The sequence below is a fragment of the Armigeres subalbatus genome, chromosome 1 (assembly GCF_024139115.2).
Source record: "Armigeres subalbatus isolate Guangzhou_Male chromosome 1, GZ_Asu_2, whole genome shotgun sequence".
Taxonomy (NCBI): Eukaryota; Metazoa; Arthropoda; class Insecta; order Diptera; family Culicidae; genus Armigeres; species Armigeres subalbatus.
The window spans coordinates 82,114,402-82,134,935 of NC_085139.1; the positions used below are offsets into that span (position 1 = coordinate 82,114,402).

The 20,534-nt window shown below is 41.5% G+C and overlaps 1 protein-coding gene across 1 annotated transcript in view; it reads left to right on the plus strand.

The window, feature by feature from the left end:
- LOC134227548 (calcium-activated chloride channel regulator 1-like) overlaps positions 1–18,980 on the plus strand; it is a 205,823-nt gene extending 186,843 nt beyond the window's left edge. The window contains exons 2-3 of the mRNA XM_062709123.1: positions 13,818–15,855; positions 15,929–18,980. Of these exons, the coding sequence (XP_062565107.1) occupies positions 13,818–15,855; positions 15,929–17,493 (3,603 nt within the window). The 3' untranslated portion in view covers positions 17,494–18,980. The remainder of the gene's footprint in view (positions 1–13,817; positions 15,856–15,928) is intronic.
- Positions 18,981–20,534: the final 1,554 nt, after the last annotated feature.

Sequence of the window (20,534 nt, forward strand, 5' to 3'; positions counted from 1 at the left end):
AGGTTTCCATTATCTCAAAGTTTGGGGTGTATTCAAATACATTCAAATTTTCAATAAATAGGTCAAATTTTTTTTTAATTTTTGTTGCGGAGAAAGTTTAAATATTCCATAAATATGATGAAAACAAAAAATCGGGAACAGGTAAAATTCCTTATGTAGAAAAAACAATAAAATGGAGTAGGTTTTCCACTAACAGGAATTGTTGTTTTTATTATTTGTGACGTAGGACTCTGGACTGCATATGTGTTTTCTATACAGCTTGCGTAGTAGCATACATGTTCCAAGTTGGTTGCCGTAACTGATAGTCGACTGAATTTGGTCACAATCAAGTGGCTGTAACCGGATTCGATAGAAATGTGCTGCTTGGGTTGCATTTGCGGATATATGAAGTGAGTCACAAAAATATATGGAAGACTTTGAATGTGCTTTAAGGTGATTATACAATAAAGCCAGAAATCGGCCATTTTGTGAACCACGTGCTTTTCCAATATTTTTTTTCAAGATTTCATCCAGCTAACGGCTAGGACGCTTTCAACGACATCTTTTCGATTGAATTTTTTTCGGTTGTGTTTTGCATTTTGAACAAAACCACTGACATAACAAATTTCTTTCTCTAGTGTGAAATTCTGGGTAAAACATAAACATATTGCTTCAAATAAAACGCCATTACAATCACTAACAGCCAGCAAATAATTGTCCAAATTATGCGCAAAATTTTCTCCTGCTATCGACAATAGCCACTCGATGATTTACTACCAAAGAACAAAAGACGCCTTAGGGGCAATCCACAAAGTACGTCATGCTTTATCGGGACTCAGAACAGCGTGACGTGACGATTTATACAAAAAAAATAAGTTTAATACAAAAAGTGTTGCCAAAGAGGAACGAAGATTGGAGAGAGAGCTGATATGAGAGGAATCTTCTTCAAAGCATCAGAAGGATTGTACGACAGCCCGACATGAATTATGTAAAATATTTTAGTGCAATAAGAATTTTAGTATTATGCGAGAAAATTTTATTTGGCTGCGACTGGCACCAACGTCAGGCACTAAATTATTTGCCGCTTAAACGCTATAAACGCCAACCATGCGCATAAATTTGTTGCAAAGACCTCTCCGAAGCGCACTTTTGATTCTGCTACCGACGCGACGGCACCTCTATACCATCGGCAAGCGAATACGTTTTGCATTTTGAAGACAATTCCTCTCGGATTAATTTTCTCTTGCGTAAAATAATGGTCCTGTAAATGACCGATTTATTTTCCATAATACACCTTTCAAAACCCTAACAGCAACAGAACAAAAATCATCTTGCGAGACAATTTCACGTTTCGCCAACTACAGCCAAATCGGTTAAGACGCCACCATAGTGAACAGGTTTTCTGTAGCTACCACCTGCCGACGGCTGTCGCTCGATCCGATACTGACGCCATTAAAATTATTTCATCGTTTTGTTTATGGCTGGCTCATTTTTTAGGGTATTGCATCGTCTCCCTCCGACGCGCGCTTAAGATTCTGCTACCAACGTTGTGCCGTCGCCAACCGATTATGTATTGCACTTTGAAGAAACTTCATCTCGAATCAACCCTTTCTTGTATAAAATGCGCATTTTGAATCATTAAACTAAAGTCAGAATCTTGCGAGATAATTTCACTAAACGCCAAGAATTTGCCACAATCACTAGCGGCTTCACTTTTTAAAAAAATCCTCTCAGCTTAAATTTCTTCCGAATATAATGGTGGTCCTGAAAAAAGCGACTTATTTTCAATGTATACAATAACTATCAAAAACCACCGCCGCTCCACAATTAATGACCGCCACCAACGTCATCGCTGTGGCAGCCATTGTTGCTGGGGCCGCTACCGGACAATGCATTAATTGATATTGTTGTTAACGTTATTAACGTCCCAAATCTTCCAAAATTTTGTGGCGGTCCTCAATTTTAAAATTTTTATCCTGTATTCGAGTGAAGGGAACGAATATGTAAACGATAACGGGTCATATGCAAAAATAATTTTAATTTAATTATCACCGATACACCAAATATCTGTTTTCGACTTTTGCATGTGTTAATCTTTGTGATAATTTTTCTTAGTGGATGCAAACTCTTTTGGAATCAAAATTTGTAGTCTTTAAAAGACTGATCCCTAGCGGTTGATTCGGTATTAGATGAATGTAGCCGGGATTCCTAAGCAACGAAGGGATGTTTGTATCGCATACAGGAACCGATCTTTGTAAATAAATAAATTTGCCTTCGGTTTTCTTGGCGAAAAATCGAGCAAAAATAATACAACATTTGCATTTCCCAGCTGGTTATAAATAACCACTAGCTTTAAGCATTCCAGTTTGAAAAGGTAACACAAACGGTCTTGTTATTCGCTCGCGAATCGTTTCCAAGTTGTTTTATGTTTTGCTTGCTCATTCTCGACCGTTCACCCGGTCCCGTCATGGCACGTCCCACGTCGACAAATCACCTAAGCGGAAGGATAAGTGGCCGTCAAAGATGACCCGACGGGAACTTAAAAACACATTTCGGAGCAAGCTCCAAGGTCGCGCTGCGTGGCTTCGACGAGTCGACGTAAAGGATCTGCACGAAAATCTGGAAGACAGCGGTCTCCAACCTTTCGACGTCCACAAAATCGCCCGCCATGGTAAGTCCCTAGCTAACCGTAATCAGTTGTACCTCGTACACCTGGAGTAGATCAAGAACATCCACAGCAGTGTCATCGAGTGGACAAGGTACAAGCCGGTGCATCGAGACGTTACCCAGTGCATGAACTTTTTCCGTCTCGGCCATGGAACGCGGAATTACCGCGGGCTCCAACTGTATGGAAAATCACCGCGCCACCAAGGAATCCTTTCCGAAGCGCGCGGAGTTCTGCGAAATTTGCAAGAGGTTTGGCAGCCGTCGCATCCTTGATCCCAAACGAAGTCCAAGTCAAGGAACATCTGGTATATCCACCAGCAAATGGATACCGCTTCCTCTCCTTGGATTCCACCAGAAAGATGAGCGAGGGGCCGTACACATATTACGTAAGCACTTAAGGGGGGGGGGTGTATTTGTCATTTTCTTACGCTCCATGTAAACAAAAAATAATTTGTATGGGAGAGTGGCCCAAAATCCCAGAAAAAATGCTTACGTAATAAGTTTAAGCGACCCCCGACCTCTACCCTCGAAGGATTCTACAGTCCTCTACACGCCGGAAAAGCTCCGATCTTCAGCCACCCTGCGGCTCGTCTACAAAGCTGCGAATCCGATTTCGACCAAATCTACACTCTGGGCCTTGCCGTCATTAAAAACAGCTACTAGGGTGGGTCTGGTCAATTGGAGTGCTTGCTCGCTCAAGAGCAAAATAATCGAGCTCAGCGATTTCCTTGACGAGAAGGAGATCGACGTATCGTTTATCACCGAAACTCACCTGAAACCCGAGCTAAGTACAAATCCGGATTTCAGTCTGGTGAGGTTAGAGTGGAAATTACTACCTCAGCCGGGGTCATCGCGTTCATCGTGGCTTATTGCTGCACGCGAAAGCCAAAGTCGGCGATCAGTGTTGTCCTACACTCAGGGCAAAAAATTCTGCTCTTTGATTTTTCTCCATCTAAACGATTTTATAGTTTCAACTACGTAAGTTCCACTAATAGAAGGATATTTGAATTTTCTAAATGTCATGGCAAACTGTCAAAAAAATGCGCGCGCGCACTGAAAATACACTGAAGCGTTTTCACTGGAGTGTACTTTCAGCGCGCGCTCTGCTGTGGCTCTGGAGTGCAGTTTTTTGACAGTTTGCCATGACATTTAGAAAATTCAAATATCCTTCTATTAGTTGAACTTACTTAGTTGAAACTATAAAATCGTTTAGATGGAGTAAAATCAAAGAGCAGAATTTTTTGCCTTGAGTGTAGGACAACACTGTCGGCGATGGAACATCCGAAGATCTACGAAGAGATATCATCAAGGTAACACAGCGACAGGAGCAGTTCTTCATCGCAGGAGACCCTAATGCCAAGTATTAAGCATGGTGCAACTCTCGTTGCAATCGAAATGGTGTGATATGGTGTAACGATGAAACAGAGGCCCCGACATCTCCATCACCAACATCCCTAAAAACGGTTTAGGGATCGTCGTTTGGCATCCAACCGGCATTTGATCTGGGAGCTAGCCACACCCTAGGTTACCGATGCCTAAATATATCAGCCTGTAGAATTTTGCAATGCAATTGATATACCTACAATATTTCAAATTCATAGCATAGCATAGTTACGGTGTACTTCGTAGATTGGACACTAGTGATACTCATGTTTTTCTTTTGAAATCCTTATCCAGATTGCTATCAGAAATCTAGGTGGGTGTGGTCCTTGATTTCAATCTAGGATAAAAATCACAAAAGCATGAGGATTACTACTCCTGGCCACGCCCATCTTCACCGTAACTTGGGAGGGAAAGGAAGTGTTGATGTCAGGGATATAGCGCAGCTGTCAACCCCATACATATGCACCGTAGTAAACATGAATTTGACATTTTTGGAAATTCTGACAGTTTTGGGCATTGTGACATTTTCGGTTTGTGCACGCTTAATTCAGTTGACCTTTTTTGAATTTTGGAAAGAAAAATGAATTTTACTACCACTATTTTTTTTTCTCATTAAAATTTTAACCATCGTGGCGGCGCATGAGCCATCACTGTCGTAATCTGGAAAAGTGACGTAACAGCCATTTTACAACATGCATGTTTTCCATTTTTCTGTTAAAGAGCTCGATGAGTAGAACTCGTTAACACGATTTTTGGAAAATAACGTATACGTCACTTTTCAGATTACGGCAGATCAGTAGAAAGAGCGGCATAATTGACGGCAGTGGCAAGAAAGGAAATGGACTCGGTATAGGAGAAGCCAAACGCTATCGGAAGGTGCTGCACGACAACATCCAGTGAATCCAGGACTTCAAGCGCATATCCGGGCCCATCAACGAAGAAATCCACGACGAACTAAATGTCTTCCAGGAAAACGTAATCACCTATTATACGGGAGCGGGTCATTTGGCATAAAGTCATTTGGCATAACGCCATTTGGCATAAGGTCATTTGGCATAAAGGCCATTTGGCATAACGGTCATTTGGCATAATTGTAACCAACGTCAAAAGTGAGGGTCTTTTGGCATAACGGACATTTGGCATAATTTTTCTTTGCGTTCGCTAAATGGTGACTGAGTGGTGCGGGAAACACCCCGGAATAGTAAATATAACACCCGTCGATAACAATATAAAAAAGACATTGTGCTCTCGTGGAAAGAATGCCTTTGCAATGCAATGCAATGCAAAAGTAGGCGCATGCCCGGATTAGAGCAGTGGTGGACATAATCCCCTCTTTAAAAGAAAGCGTGTTGCCGGATTATGGCAATGAAGGATGTGATCCCTTCTTTAAAACTAGGCGCTTGCCCGGATTAAGGTCATGGTGGATCCGATCCCTTCTTTAAATGTAGGCGCTTGCATGGATTATGGCAATGGATGATGTGATCCCTTCTTTAAAATTAGGTGCTTGACCGGATTATGACAATGGTGGATGTGATTCCTTCTTCAAAATAAGGCGCTTGCCCGGATTGAGGCAATGGTAGAAGTGATCCCTTCTTTAAAAGTAGGCGCATGCCCGGATTAAGGCCATGGTGGATGCGATCCCTTCTTTAAAAGTAGGCGCTTGCATGGACTATGGCAATGGAGGATGTGATCCCTTCTTTAAAAGTAGGCGCTTGCCCGGATTATGACAATGGTGGATGTGATTCCTTCTTTAAAAGAAGGCGCTTGCCCGGATTGAGGCAATGGTGGATGTGATCCCTTCTTTAAAAGTAGGCACTTGCCCGGATTATGGCAATGGTTGATGTGATTCCTTCTTTAAAAGAAGATGCTTGCCCGGATTGAGGCAATGGTGGATGTGATCCCTTCTTTTAAAATAGGCGCTTGCACGGTTTATGGCAATGGAGGATTTGATTTGTTCTTCAAAAATAGGCGCTTGTCCGGATTGAAGCAATGGTGGATGTAATCCCTTATTTAAAAATAGGTGTGTGGCCTGAATGGTGGCAATGCAATGGTGGACGTGATCCCTTCTTTAAAAGTAGGCCCTACCCGGATTATTACAATGGTAGATGTGACTCCTTCTTTATAAGTAGGCGCTTGTCGGGAATAAATCAATGGTAGATGTGATCTCTTCCCCGAAAAGCACAATTCAGAATGATTTGGTTGCAATAACTCATATGTGACTTGATTGGTTTTAGTTCTCAGGTTTTAGTAACTCGTCTACGACAAGTGTGTTGCTTGAGTTTTTGAAGTTAGGCGCTTATCCGGATTAAGGCAATGGTGGATTTGATCCGGTCTTACGGTGCATGCTCGGATTGCAGCAATGGTGGGTGTAATCCCTACTTTAAAAGTAGGCGTGTGGCCGGAATAAGTCATTGATGGATGTGATCCCTCTCTCGGAAGTAATTCTGCCGTTTTGTTATTTAGTTCTCCCGGAAAATGTCTACCATCAATCTAAATTTATCAGAAAACAACCTCGACCTACTTTATCTACGCTAAACATTACATGAAATATCCCTTTCGCTTTCACAGCTCGAAGTTATGCCAAATGTCCGTTATGCCAAATGACCCACTCTTTTCTTACAGTTCAAAATTATGCCAAATGTCCGTTATGCCAAATGACCATTATGCCAAATGGCCTTTATGCCAAATGACCTTATGCCCAATGGCGTTATGCCAAATGACTTTATGCCAAATGACCCAGACCCCTATTATACAGAGCATCAGTGGCGTAGCCACGGGGGTGGTTTTGGGCATAAACACCCCCCCCCCCCCCAAGACAAAATTTTTAGTACTATACTTTGCGAAAAAAAAATGTTCAGAAGACCCCCCCCCCCCACAGACCAATTTTCTGGCTACGCCACTGCAGAGCATACCAAGCGTAAAGCAATCACTACCGAGGAGATTATTAACGCTTTAGCGGTCTGTCACACGGTCTTTTTCTAATCTTCCCTATATATAAAATGGAGGCATTATAACACGCGGGTTGACAAATTTGCAAGATTTTCTTACTAATCGATTCGTCTTGGGATTCTCTGTATTTGGGAGCTGGTTAATTCGGCGGGAAAAGTTGGAAAATTGTCAAAATGCAACGTTTTTATGAGTTCTGAAGAAAGCCATCAAGTTCGAACTGAAATCGATCTAGTGTGCGACGCTGCAATCAACTAAACGGTTGACAGATCGAAAAGAAAACCTGAGCGAGATCGAGCAGTTCAGTCTAGTCACGAATGAAATTAATTACACATAGTTACGCAGTCCTACCCCAAGTAGCAAAATTAATTTTATGATGCACTTGAAGCACACTTGTAGACTTGTGCCTTAAAACCACATTTAAAGCCAATTGTCCTACAAGCTTGCTTCAAGACAGCCATAAAACCACTATAAGACGAAAGAGGCCCACTCTTGAGAAGGTGTTCAAGACCATTTTCCAAGGTTCGCTTAAAACTTGTTAGTTTTATCAAAGTGAGCTTATGATGGCATGAAAGATCAGCATAAAACCCTTTTAGGATTACTAAGGAATTTGACAGCATGTGTTTTCGTTATCTAGATCCGCTGATGTTTATACTTGTTTATATTGAATTTTGTCTGAACCAAATCGAACAGTATCTCATAATGATGAAAATTATTATGGATACGTTGATAAATTAAAACTTAATTGCATTGTGATCGTGTAATTCCACATGCCACAACCACTTTGTCGATGCTTTTCCGAATAAATGTAACAAATATTGAATGCGCCTTATTTATATTGCAAGATATAATATTATTTTGAAAAACTATTTTTATTTAAAAAATTGTACATACCCAAAAAAAAAAATTTTTGCTCTACTTTTTATTTCGCAGATGTAACAATATTTGTTTTATGCCCCAATCTATGAAATGACTCACGCATGTAAAATTAAAACAAATAGTTTTCATCGTTCATATAGAAATGGCTTCCATCCAGAAATTTGACGCAGACGATAATCCGCCATGATTTCAATAGTTTTATCGAAAACCATCATAAGATTGGATTAAAACCACTTTATCTCATACAAAACCTGTTAGGTTAATGCAGGAGCATGATAAATTGTACTAGATTTATCGCAATCTTGACGAAGCTTAGTTTGTCCTGAATAAAACTAACTAGTACTGGTCAAAACTAAGAAGATTTATTGAAGAGCGTTATAAGTTTGGTGCTTTCATTATAACATGTTGTTTACAATTCCAACGAAAACAAGTCGTTCATTTGGAAAGAGTTCGCCGTTAAATATTTACTAAACTAAATATCTGCACAAAATGCTGAATTAAATGAAAACTCAATAGGGTTACTGCTCCTCGGGTTCATAATACCTATCTATCTATATCAATAACAATCGAGAACAAATAACTGGAGCGCAAAATGTTTTGATTTCCATGTTTGTGATGATTTCAGTAGTGGGCACGCATGATTGCAATAAAAAACGACACAGATTGAGCCGAAATCATCCGTTTTGCGAATATTGTCATATAATAACATGCAATTCAACTGAAAAAGAAATGCATATAACTTATTTATTTACCTGCCAGTTAAACATCTATAGGGTTATTTTTAATTAAAAAGTAAATGGTTAATACTTCTTTATTAAAAAATAAACCAGCTTCGAAATACGAGTAGAGTTGATAGTTCGATAATGATTTTTGGTCGCGATTTTGCAACAATATGTTAAAGATTTCAAAAATCTATCTTGTAAATACTTAACTTGTTAGTATTTGTTGCGTAGCTCAACCGCTCGTTGAAAACTGGAAATTCGCCTGTGTTTTGTACCCAGTTGGTTATGATTACGAACGCCCAAAAAATCGAGAAAATGTATTTTAAAGAAAATTCATCAATTATATCAATCACGGAGTAGCAACCATTGATATGTACAGTCAGTCTAAGCTAAGCTAAGCTAAGCTTTAAAGAAAATTCATCAATTATATGATAAATGGGAGGATATGAAATCTGCCTGATATTGGAAGATCAAGACAGCTGATGCAGCTGGTGGTAAATTTGATCCGATAGAAAGAAAACTGCAAAAACAAACTAGCAAATGGAGTTTCCATATATGGGATAAATTTACATTATTTTTGCCTTTGATCTACTTGATTTTAATTTATACACTTGTTTGCGTCCAATTTGACATTATGTTTTGTTTGTTTTGATGTATTCTTCAACAAGAGCACTTTCTCCCACTCAAAACCACATAGTTTTAAGGAAGTTTTATAATGGCATTTTCAAGATCGTTCTTTCTTAATGAAGAGTACCATAAAACTTTCTCAAAACTATTTGGTTTCAATTGGGATATAGTGCTCTTGCTGCATAATTTATCAAAATAAACAGCTTAAGATGGACCTGGAGCATATCATAAAACTATTATAAGACAATTAAGCTTTGAGGTAACTTGGACTAGATGAAAACTATGATAAAACTCTACAGTTTATGCGAATCCTTGATAAAACTGCAATAAAACTTGAATAAATCCAAATAGAATTCAAAATGTTACTTGGGACGGCACATGTGCGTACAACTAGATTTAACTACACCTTTAATTTTTTTTTTGTAAAAATCTATCTTCTATCTTCTTCTTCTACCTTCTTTCTTTTTTTCTATATATATAAAAAAAAATGTATGTATGTATGAATGTTCGCTAACTACTTCTGAATCACTTGACCGATGTCAACCAAATTTGGTACACACTATAGTGGAATATATGGATGAGCGAAGATAAATCCTCTGTCTCCCAACGAACTGTCAAACGTGTCTCCAAACGAGCATGACGTCACGATTTCAATGGAAATGTTAAGGGCTGTGACGTCATATGCGAGTGTGCACGGTCAAAAAACCGTCTCAGCCATGCTTTCGCTCATCTATAGATTCTACTATCTATTGTACACACATTCGCTATGCTCAGGTTCCCCTGAGTGAGAGTCATTACAAAAAGAGTGATGGGTGGAGGAGGGTTAATGTTTAGAAAACAAAGATAAAGAAATAAGGAAAATGCAAAGAAGAAGAAAGCAAGAAAAATAAGAAGTTAAAAAAAGGTAGAAATAAAGAAGAAAGGAAAGAGAAATGAAAAGGGAGCCAATGTTATATTCAGCCCGAAAGTTGCGTTTCACACCTTATTGTAGTTCTCACTTCTTGTTCTATTCTTACTATTCCCTTCTCATTTCTCACTTCTCACTACTTCTTACTTCTTCGCACATATCGCTTCTCTTCCCATTACTCGCTTCTCATTTGCACTTCTCACTATTCATTTCTCAATCCTCACTTCGCACATCTCACTTATCATTTTTCACTTTTCAGTTTTCATTTTTCACTTCTCACTTATAAGTTCTTATATCTCCCTTCTGACTTTTCGCTTCTCACTTCTCATTGCTCACTTCTATCACTTTTCCTTTCTAACTTCTAACTATATCGTGCATGTGAGCTGATTCTGACAACATTGAGTTAGCGAAGTGAAAATGCATTAAAAAATAACTTAGAGAATATCGAGTAAGTCGATATTATGAAGAGAAAGCAGTACTCTAGATTCAAGAGACTTTAAATTTTATGCAGTAAGGGAAAATATCGAGTTACAGAACCAGGGCAGGGCAATAGTCATCGTCGCAGCAAGAAAAGCTACAGTAGCGACGAGTTGTATTGTCTTCATTGCTAATCTACGCATCGTCAATGACGCGCACGAAGTCAGCTTTCGTCGTGCAACTAAATCATCATGACGACAGCGAAGAACGAAGACTTCATACCGTTTTTCTTCAAGCACCAGCTGCCATGCAAAGATGTTTATTAATTCTTTGTTATGATGTTATAAATGTCATCGGAACATTTATGTTACCAAAGTTCGTACTACTTGTTTATTTTAGACGCCATTATGTTTTTAACCACTCTGCCTATAATGACGGACAATCAATTGTGTGAAGAAGTGACGACGGAAATCATCATAACTTTTGGCTGCGCGATTATCTTTGTGGTAGACATGCGGCGCGAAGAAACCGAATAGGTGTCGCGTTGTGCAATGTTATGACGAAGACTATATTTTTTTCGCTTTCTTCATACGACGAGAATGACTATTGTCACAGACTGTAGCAGAACATTTAGTTCGGAAGAGTGCACTATATTTAACGGGTTTTGATTTAATTGTTATTTATTATTGTTATAAAAAATATAATTTTTAATTGCCGATTGTTTTATGAATACAAATTTGATAATTATTTCCACCCTGATGCTGATGTTTCATTCGCCTTTTCAAATGTTCTATGTTAAATATCTTATTTCCGTGGGAAGCTTTTATTTCAGTCTAGAATTAATAGAACACCCCGCTTTTTATGAAACATTCAAAATTTCCAAATATTGAGGCTTACCTGTAGTTGCAATGATGCATTTTTTTTTGTACGGCGACAAACCCGCCTCACCGTCATCATCATAAATCGCTTATCAAGCCGCAAAGGGATCGATCGGTTGAACGTTTTCCAAAATGGGAAAAACGTTCTGCTTCACCCATTCTCAGATCGTTTCCCGATATGGGGGATGCATGTATGTCGGTACATGATTGGAAGCCTGTTCCACTCATATGGATCAAGCGGGCGCGTCAGTCAACTACGTCTCCCACCTCCTGACCTGACCTGGATGCAATCCCAAAGCGAGTTTTGTTTGTTCTATTCTTGCGGTGCTGCTCTCTCGGGCGCATTATGGTCACGAACAAAAGCACAAGAGGCGCAACCCAAAGAACAGCAACAGGTGGTTAAGAGATGAGCCGCGCTCTGCGCTTCCCAGATGATGAGCAACGAGAATGATTGTTTATTTTCTTTCAGAAAATATAATACCTCGGTGGAACTGTGGAAGGTTCAGCAGACGGGCCTCACGCGGGACGGGCGTACCATGGAACGGGGCGGACGTGGTTGAACTTTGAAGTGGATCTCCGCCGTGCCGTGTCTGGGTGCCGTGGCCCTTGAACCTGACACATGGGAGCTACTGCCGTTGACTACCTCTGTTCTGTGATAGGAACCGAATGGATTATATGTTGCGTGCCGTCAGAACCAATTCCTTCGGTCTGCGCTGGGAGGGAATTTATGATGATTGAGCAGAAAAACGGCCAACTCGGGTTAACGAGAAATATGTTGGTATCAGGTACCTGCCGGAGACGAGGCCCGCAGCCACACACGTCATAGCTTCCGAGCATGGCGGTGTGGATTTTTCTACTTTTCTAGATAAAATTAATTCGTTGCGTACTTGACAGGTGGTTAATTATTCGTTGTTTTCGAAGCTCTAATATTCCAATCAGAGTATATGCTGCGATGAGAAAGCGAGAATCCAATCCATCATTTTGAGCTCACTAGACTTATGCCAGTTTTACACTAAATGTGATAATGATAAATCTCTAATTTTGTTATTTAGACAATTGAAAAGAGCTCCATGATGGATAGACTTTAGGCAATTGAAAAACACCATTTCCAGTTGACAGATTTAATGTTCGATCATCTCTATATTTAAATAACTGTCAAAGAATATCAAAAGAACACAAATTCGGCTGCAAGCAAATTGCTATTAGTGTTTGTTTCTGAATTCATCATTTAGATTCAAGCTGTTCGAACAAGTTACACAACATTCCATATGCAGCCATATGAAGCAGTTTCCTTCTTCAAAGCTCCAGCTGCCACCTTCCAAAAATTACATAGCACACCGGAAGAAAGTGGAACCTGCTCGAACCATGTGCGAGTCCTCTTCGGCAACTAAAAAAATCAGACCCCTGCATTATCGAAATCGGCGAACGCAAACGTGTGCCACCTGCCGCCGTAAGCCACGCTTACGCCAATTAGGTACTCGGTCCCGGTCCCTTAAAAAAGTACACGTTTATTTGGCCTTTTGCTCGAGAAAACGAACTTCAGCCTGAGGAAACCAGTTTCTTTGCCGTGGCATGCGTGTTCGGCTTCGAAGTGAACGCACAGCACCCATAATAAGGCTATTTAATCATCTCTCACAGGGCATCACTGTCTGATCTGCGCTAATAGCATATCTTACAAGCCAAAAAGTGACCTCATCTTGATCTTGTCCCAAATTTTGATCCAGCTGCTTCTGATGAAGACAGTCCGATCCAGGTTTCTCATAACAATGCGGCATCCAACAAATAGACACATCATCTCATCTCGTTTCAATATGGACACAGATCATTAACGCCGCTCAATTAGCCGGCAATCTTATTTGCCCATCATCTGTTTGGAATTTCGTCTAATTACGCGGAATTTCGCACAATTAAAATCAGCTCAAGCCAACCGTTAATAATCAACAAACCGCGCACGATTTGTCTCTTCATTGAAAGTCGGCCCAAAACGAACGATGAAAACTAATGCATAAATGCAGCTTATTCAATTATTCATCAACCCACGTACTTCCATCCATCAAGTTCCCTCGTTTCAGCGAGTTCGTCGCTTAATCGTTTTTTTTTTCGCCAAGTAACACGCGATCCGCCCTCTCGCGGGTTTGATAGATCTCTAATTCGAAAATCAATCATTTCTCACACTCAAACCCGATACGAGCATCCAAGGGGGTGAAGCCACTCGACGGAGTTCTCTTACGAAATCAATTTCCTCGTTGTTGATGGGCCACCGCCAAAGTCTTTCGCTATCCCTTTCTATCTCTTGAAGATTTTCAATTAACAGCAGTTGTACTCTAGTGGGGCTCGGACGATTCGAGGGGAAGCGTGAGAAACCGCTCAACTAATTACTTTCTTTCTTGTTTTGTTTTCCTTTTTTTCCAGATTATGCTAACATCTGCCTCGCAGTACCTCTTCTCGGCGCTGGATAGCCGAGTGTACTTTGGCGAAATATCGGTTGTACTTCCCGCCCAATGGCCAAACACATGTATCCCGTACAATCAGTCGCGAACGTCGTCCAGTGGCGAGCGATCAGACGTGACTATAAAATCACACACCAAGGCCGACCCACTCATCTGGACCGAGCAGCATGCGGGGTGTGGAGAACCCGGTGAACAAATCTACATTGATTCGGAGATCTTGGGTAGGGACACTATAGGACGTGAGTTCATACGCGAATGGGCCAAGTATCGATATGGGGTATTCGATGAAATCGGATATGATAAGGACCTAGTCTATCCAAGGTGCTACATCAACGACGACCATGAGATCAAACTGACAGGATGCTCGGACGCTCCGGTGAACGACCATGGGCTGTGCGGTAGTCCAACTTCACCGCCTGTCCCATACAACATCAGTGACATCCTCGATCGCAACGCTCGCACAAGCATTATGTTTGCTGCAGAAGCCCCTAGCGTGTCTATGTTTTGCGACGAGGGTACTCACAATCGATATGCGCCGTCTAAACACAACCAAATGTGTGATCGTCGAAGCACCTTGGACGTCATTCTTAAACACCCTGACTTTGTTTCCGAAAGTCATGTCGCCGTGAACCCCTCCGTGATCATCAACACAGCGCCCAAATTTAGTTATAAGACACGCAAATCAACCCGTTACGTCATCATAATCGATGAAACGCTGGACATGCAGCTTCGTGAGTCGTGGAGTTTCCTCCGCTCGGCTATCCGCAAATGGGTCGTTTACGACCTACCCAGCAATACCGAAGTCGGAATGGTTCTTGCCAATGACACTGCCACCGAAAAAATACTTCAAATCTCTTCCTTACACATACAGGAGAACAAAGATCTCGTCGCGTCATTTATCCCGTACTCCCCAAGTGATTCCCGACAACCAGCCTGCCTAACCTGTGCCATATCCGATGCCATCAGCATGCTTAACGAACGAACCCGCATCAGTGGACCTGCGAATTCGATCATCCTGGTTGTAGCCCCCGGGATGGATTTCTCGATCGACTATAAGCCTCTGGCCAACGCTGCCAGAACGAATAGAATCCGCATCACCACCATAAACTATCCGAACGTCATCCGACGACAACCGCTAGATGACCTAGCCCACGGCACCGGGGGATCCGCTTTCTCCGTCTTCGAGTGCAAATACAATGGCGAAAAGACCTACCTGACCACCTACTTCGAACTGACCAACGTCCTCTTCAACATCGGTAAACTGTACTACGAAGGCAACGCAAACGACCTCCCGATAGAAATCTACCGAAAAGAACTCGTGGACGTGATCGACGATTCCAATCAAATCTCCAAGCGAACCAGCCGCACGGTAACCGGCAGTTTCATGCTGGACTCATTCATGGGACCACCGGCTAACTTTTTTGTCTACATTCACAACCCGGAGAACCCCTTGATCACGAACCTCAAACTGATCAGCCCGAACGGCAATGTCTACACGGCGCGAAGCGATGCACGATCCCTCGTGAAGCAGCTAATGATCTCTGCCGTACTGAACGAAACTGGAACCTGGACGTACACAATCGATCGCTTCAATGGAAATCCGCAGCCGCACTACGTCCAGGTCATTGCCACGCCACGATCCAAGTACGCTCCGGTGATCCAGGCTCGCTCCTGGATTCATCAAAGCAAATCCGGTGGGCCTCCAATCATCTACACCGAGGTAAAGAAGGGTGATCTGCCGGTGATTTCGGCACTGGTAGAGGTCACAGTCACCAGACCGGATAAAGTGTGCCAGGCCGGAACTGGGATGATTCACGAGTGTCGCGAGAAGCTGAAGCTCTTGGATACCGGAGCCGGTGATCCTGATATAACCAAGGGGGACGGCGTCTACTCGAGGTATTTCAACGCAGAGGAGTTTGGAGGGTCCGGAGCATACCAGTTTGAGGTTACCGTCAGCGACAATGGGAACACAGCGTATTCGTTGTCTGAAAATTACGGAGGTATGTTTTTTGTCAAGAAATTCAAGAGTTGTATCTGGAAATTTATTTATTTTTCTCTCATTATCATTTACAGCCAGCGGCTCAAAGTCAGCAAGATGTTGCGGAAGCTCCATTGCGATCCCATTGAAGCAGCCTTTGACTGCGTTCCAGCGAACACTGCAACCGATGACGGTATTCGTAGCACAGGAGCAGTTGAACGAAGACAATCGCAAACTGGTGGGGCGAATCAGTGATCTGAGTGCCGATGTCGAAGGAATGCGTGTACGTCTTAGTTGGACTTCACCAGACATGGGCGGGAAAACAGTTGCTCGATACGAGGTGAAGTATGCGACCACCATCAAGGATATCGTAGACAACTTTGATACGGCTGCTGTTCTGTGGCATCATGACAACCCATTGACGTATTCTATCGGAGATGACAGCACTTTCACTATGAACATAACCCATGAACAGCATCTGATTGGTCAAATTTTATATTTTGCTATACGTCCGTATTCGAAGGTGACGAAAGACGCTGAACCGGGTCCGATATCGAACTATGTTAGAGTATTCGTTCCCAAACCTAAGCCAACTACTCTGTATCCATCATCGAGCTCCAGTGGTACAGAAAGTTACGATCCTATATGGAACTCTTATGATGGTATCAACAAGCATAGCGACGATAGCATGGATATAATTCCAAGGATCGCTAAGACCATGGACCTAGGGCTGGAGTTGCTGCTGCCGATAATCGCCGGAGTTATCTTGCTGTTAGCACTTATCCTCGTGTACTGCTACTTCTGTGTCGTTAAGAAACGTCACAACAATCACGATGACGAGCAGAAGAAACCAATCAAACCCTTTAAAAGTGATCATAAGTCATCCAGCCACAATGTCATCGTAACTACCACCGCAAACGCATCTTCTCCTTCATCGAACTCTACCACATCTTCATCGTCATCTCCAAACCATCAACCGCATATTCCAACGTCCGTGTCCTATGACATGAATCTCAACGACCACCAAACCGTGGGTATCCCGACTATTTACAACATTGACGATGACATGATGTTGTCGAAGAAACGCTACAGTACTATGGGACCAACGCACCCCATGGAGCAGCAACTTATTGAAGAGCTCAAACAACAGCAGCATATCATCGATACCCAGTCATTTATCGTCCCTACCAACCATAACAATAATTGCGCCGTCAGTATTATTTCCACGGCGTCAAACAACACCACACTAACCCGAACCTACAATCCGAACCCGATGATCCCGGGTGGTCGAACTCTTAGCCCATACGAATCGTGGTCCGCCTCGCAGCTGCTCCAGGAACACGACCCACACCATCCCCACCTTCCACAGTCGACTCTTATCGATGATTTGGTAGATAACAACGTGCCTCAGCAGTTCTACACCACCCAACCACATTCACAGCACGATCAGATGTCCCTCTTGAACAACAACCACATCAATGAAAGTACACCTCCGGTGCCACCGCTCCCCATCTATACGACGACAAGCAGCGGAAACTCCACCAACTACGTCTACGGACAGCAGTCCAACAATGGATCCGTGAACTCTATCAACAGCAACGGAGGCATACCCAACAGCGGAACCGATAACAAGAAGCGACGAAATGTTACTATGGTCTAAATGTGGAACCTAAAATGTCGACGGAAGCCCACTTGGCATATTATTGACTCTAATGTTTTTTATTTTGAAGGACACTTTCCATACATTCATAGCCACCCCATAGTTCAATCGAATTTACGACAAAAATTTGGATTTCAACATAATCGCGATACCAAGTGGGTTCTCCGAAAATCAAGTGATAAAAACAAATCTGTCTAGGAAACATCTCATTCGGGGCAAATGTGTACATTATACATTCAGTGCCAGAAGTATGTAGGATCGATCAGTGATCAGCGATCGAGATAAGAACACGGATTTCAGCCAGAGTGAGGAAATATCGTATAGCTAATTACTTTCCAACAATCGAACTAGTCAAATTGGATTACAATTTCGTCTCTGCGAACTTCTTAATTTTAGAACGCATTATTAGGATATATCTACCCAAAAACTGTGACCTAAATCGATTTCCAAGTTTCTTGATTTAGATATTTCTAAATATGTATAGAGTGAGAAAATTTCCTAAAACGTTAATCACAGGTGATCAATCAAAGAGAAAAATGAGGCCAGCATGCAGTACTAGATAAGAGAATAGGGATGCGTATTAATTTTTCACTAGTGTTAAGATTTGACACAAAAATCTATCAGAGCATTTAAATAACTATATTTTAGAAAACGAACGGTTTAACGAGAAGTGGTACCGAAGATATAAAAGTAAATGTTTATATGAATATAACTGAATCATAGAATATCTAAGTTATAAACCGATTCAAACACATGGTTGTTTTAATCAAGAGTAGGACTGCAGAATCAATCAATAAAAATCCCTATAATGATAAAATAAAATGAACTATGTATAGGATAAGCGATATATTTCATTGACATAACTGAAGAATATTTATTGAATCATAAAAATTCACTATCGGAGGTATAAGAGGTGGAACGTACTTTGGATCCCACCAAGTGAAGAGCTTAGGATGTAAATGCCCATAAACTTACATTGCAATTAAAAGAGAGCGAAAAAAATGGCCAGTTTTTCCACCGCATCGTCTCATGGTATCAGTATCAAACTAATAGTATGGATAAGTCAAACGCGTAGTATTTATGTTGGGTTTTGAAGTGTGATCTGTGCTGTTCATGAGTCTGCTTCGGATGTAGGGGAAACTGGGGTAGTATGCACCCCCGGGGCAAAGCGACCCTTTGGGATTTTTGAGTACATTGTCGATAGTTTTTCCAGGGTATTTACTACAGCACATGTAGTTCGGATCTCGAATTACCTATCCGGTAGTGAACATCTTTGAAAATATTCCAGGAACATCGCTAAAAATGCCAAAAGGTCATTTTACCCCAGGGGCGCATATTACGCCAGTTGTCCCTAATAACAATACATTGTATAATTTTGATTCCGTTCTACATTTTCAGAAATCTCATTAGATAGTAAGTATTGCGTTGTTTTCATTGTACATATATTTTAAATAATCGAATAAAACACAGATTTTTAGTTCAATTCATTATGATGGTTTGATTTACGCCATGAAAAACAGTTGAGAAATTGCCAATAGATAAAACATACAATACATAATGGAACACGACAACTATTGAATGATACTTTGCGGCTTATGATCGCATATCAGTCCCATATGAGTTTCCGTCGTTTTCGAGTAAGAATCGTTATATTCATATTCATCATATAGGGCCCTCCTCACCCGGGGCTTTCATATTTTTTATTTTTTTAGTAATAGATCTCACTTCATCCAAACTAGTTCCCAACGAAGGGTCAAAAACATTCTCTTGATTGAGAATGTCTTCGAAGTTCCGTGTAACCTGGTCCTCAATTGAACTAGTGAGACCTACGGGTTTCGAACTGGGATCCAACTTTGAAACATTATCCTCAAAGTTGTAATTTCTCAGAATAACGAAACGTTTTTGCCTTTCTCGTACAACTAATTTGTTACCTATAGGCTAGGTGTACCAGTTGTGGCTATAGCACCAGTTGTCGCACTAGTGCTTTATATGCCAAATGGCCAATCAAATCACCGCAAACCAAGTTCATATCGATAAAGCGTATTCATATGATTCGATAAAACCTTTGATCTCCTCCACAACAAGCAAAGCATAATTGTAAAAATTGATTTTGCTTAATTTTTGACGTCCTTTGCACCAGTTGTCGCACTAGTGGTTCCTATTTGGCCAGTCCCATAAGAAAACAATGGGATTTGCCAAATAAGGAACCAAAATTAAGAATAGTGCCATAACTGGTGCATGCGTTCCTATTATGGATTAATCAATTTTGATGATTATAACAAATTTTATTGTGGTTTTCACAGCTGTTCTAAGGAGCAGGAATTAAAACCTTTCGCTTGATATATAAAGTTCACCCACATGTCTTTTACTTATTTTTTAAAAAATAGTTGTTCTTATGTATGGCGACAATTGGTACACCCACCCTAATTAGGTAATCCTTGTTTTTATGGAAACTTGCTTTCACTGTGATGGGAGGAAAAACCTCAATGAGGGAAAAACCTCCTTTCCTAGCTTTGCTATCTTGCTCCTCCCCGGGACCGCAAAATGCGTCTTCTACTACGAGCTTATTCGAGCTTATCATCAAATCTTTCTGTGTCGATGCCTGCACTTCTCCGGTACTACCAATCTGCTTTACTTCGGAGAAGTCGGCCTGTTGTGCTGTTAAGCACCTCTCCTTGGCCTCCACTTTGAAGTGGTTGGTGTCTCGACGACTTTAAACAATTAATTCTTCGCGTTCTACTCGGTCTAGTCCTCGAGGGCGGATCTAGCCTACTCCGACAGAGAATCCCCCGGCGAAGGAGTTTCTGCCACACCGAAGCGAACCAGCCGGGTGCCAAGGTCAGTCCAGCGATTCCGGTGGAACAGGGCGTCCGGTTCACTGGTGCCCTGACTACCCGTCGCTGGTGGTATTTCGTCGCGATCTACTCAGTGTAGTCCCCGACAAAAGAATGTCTCCAGGTACCGATTCTCTTTGGTCGTTGCGCCATTTCTTTGGCAAAACAGATGATATGCGCGATACTACCCTGTCGACCGCATTCCAA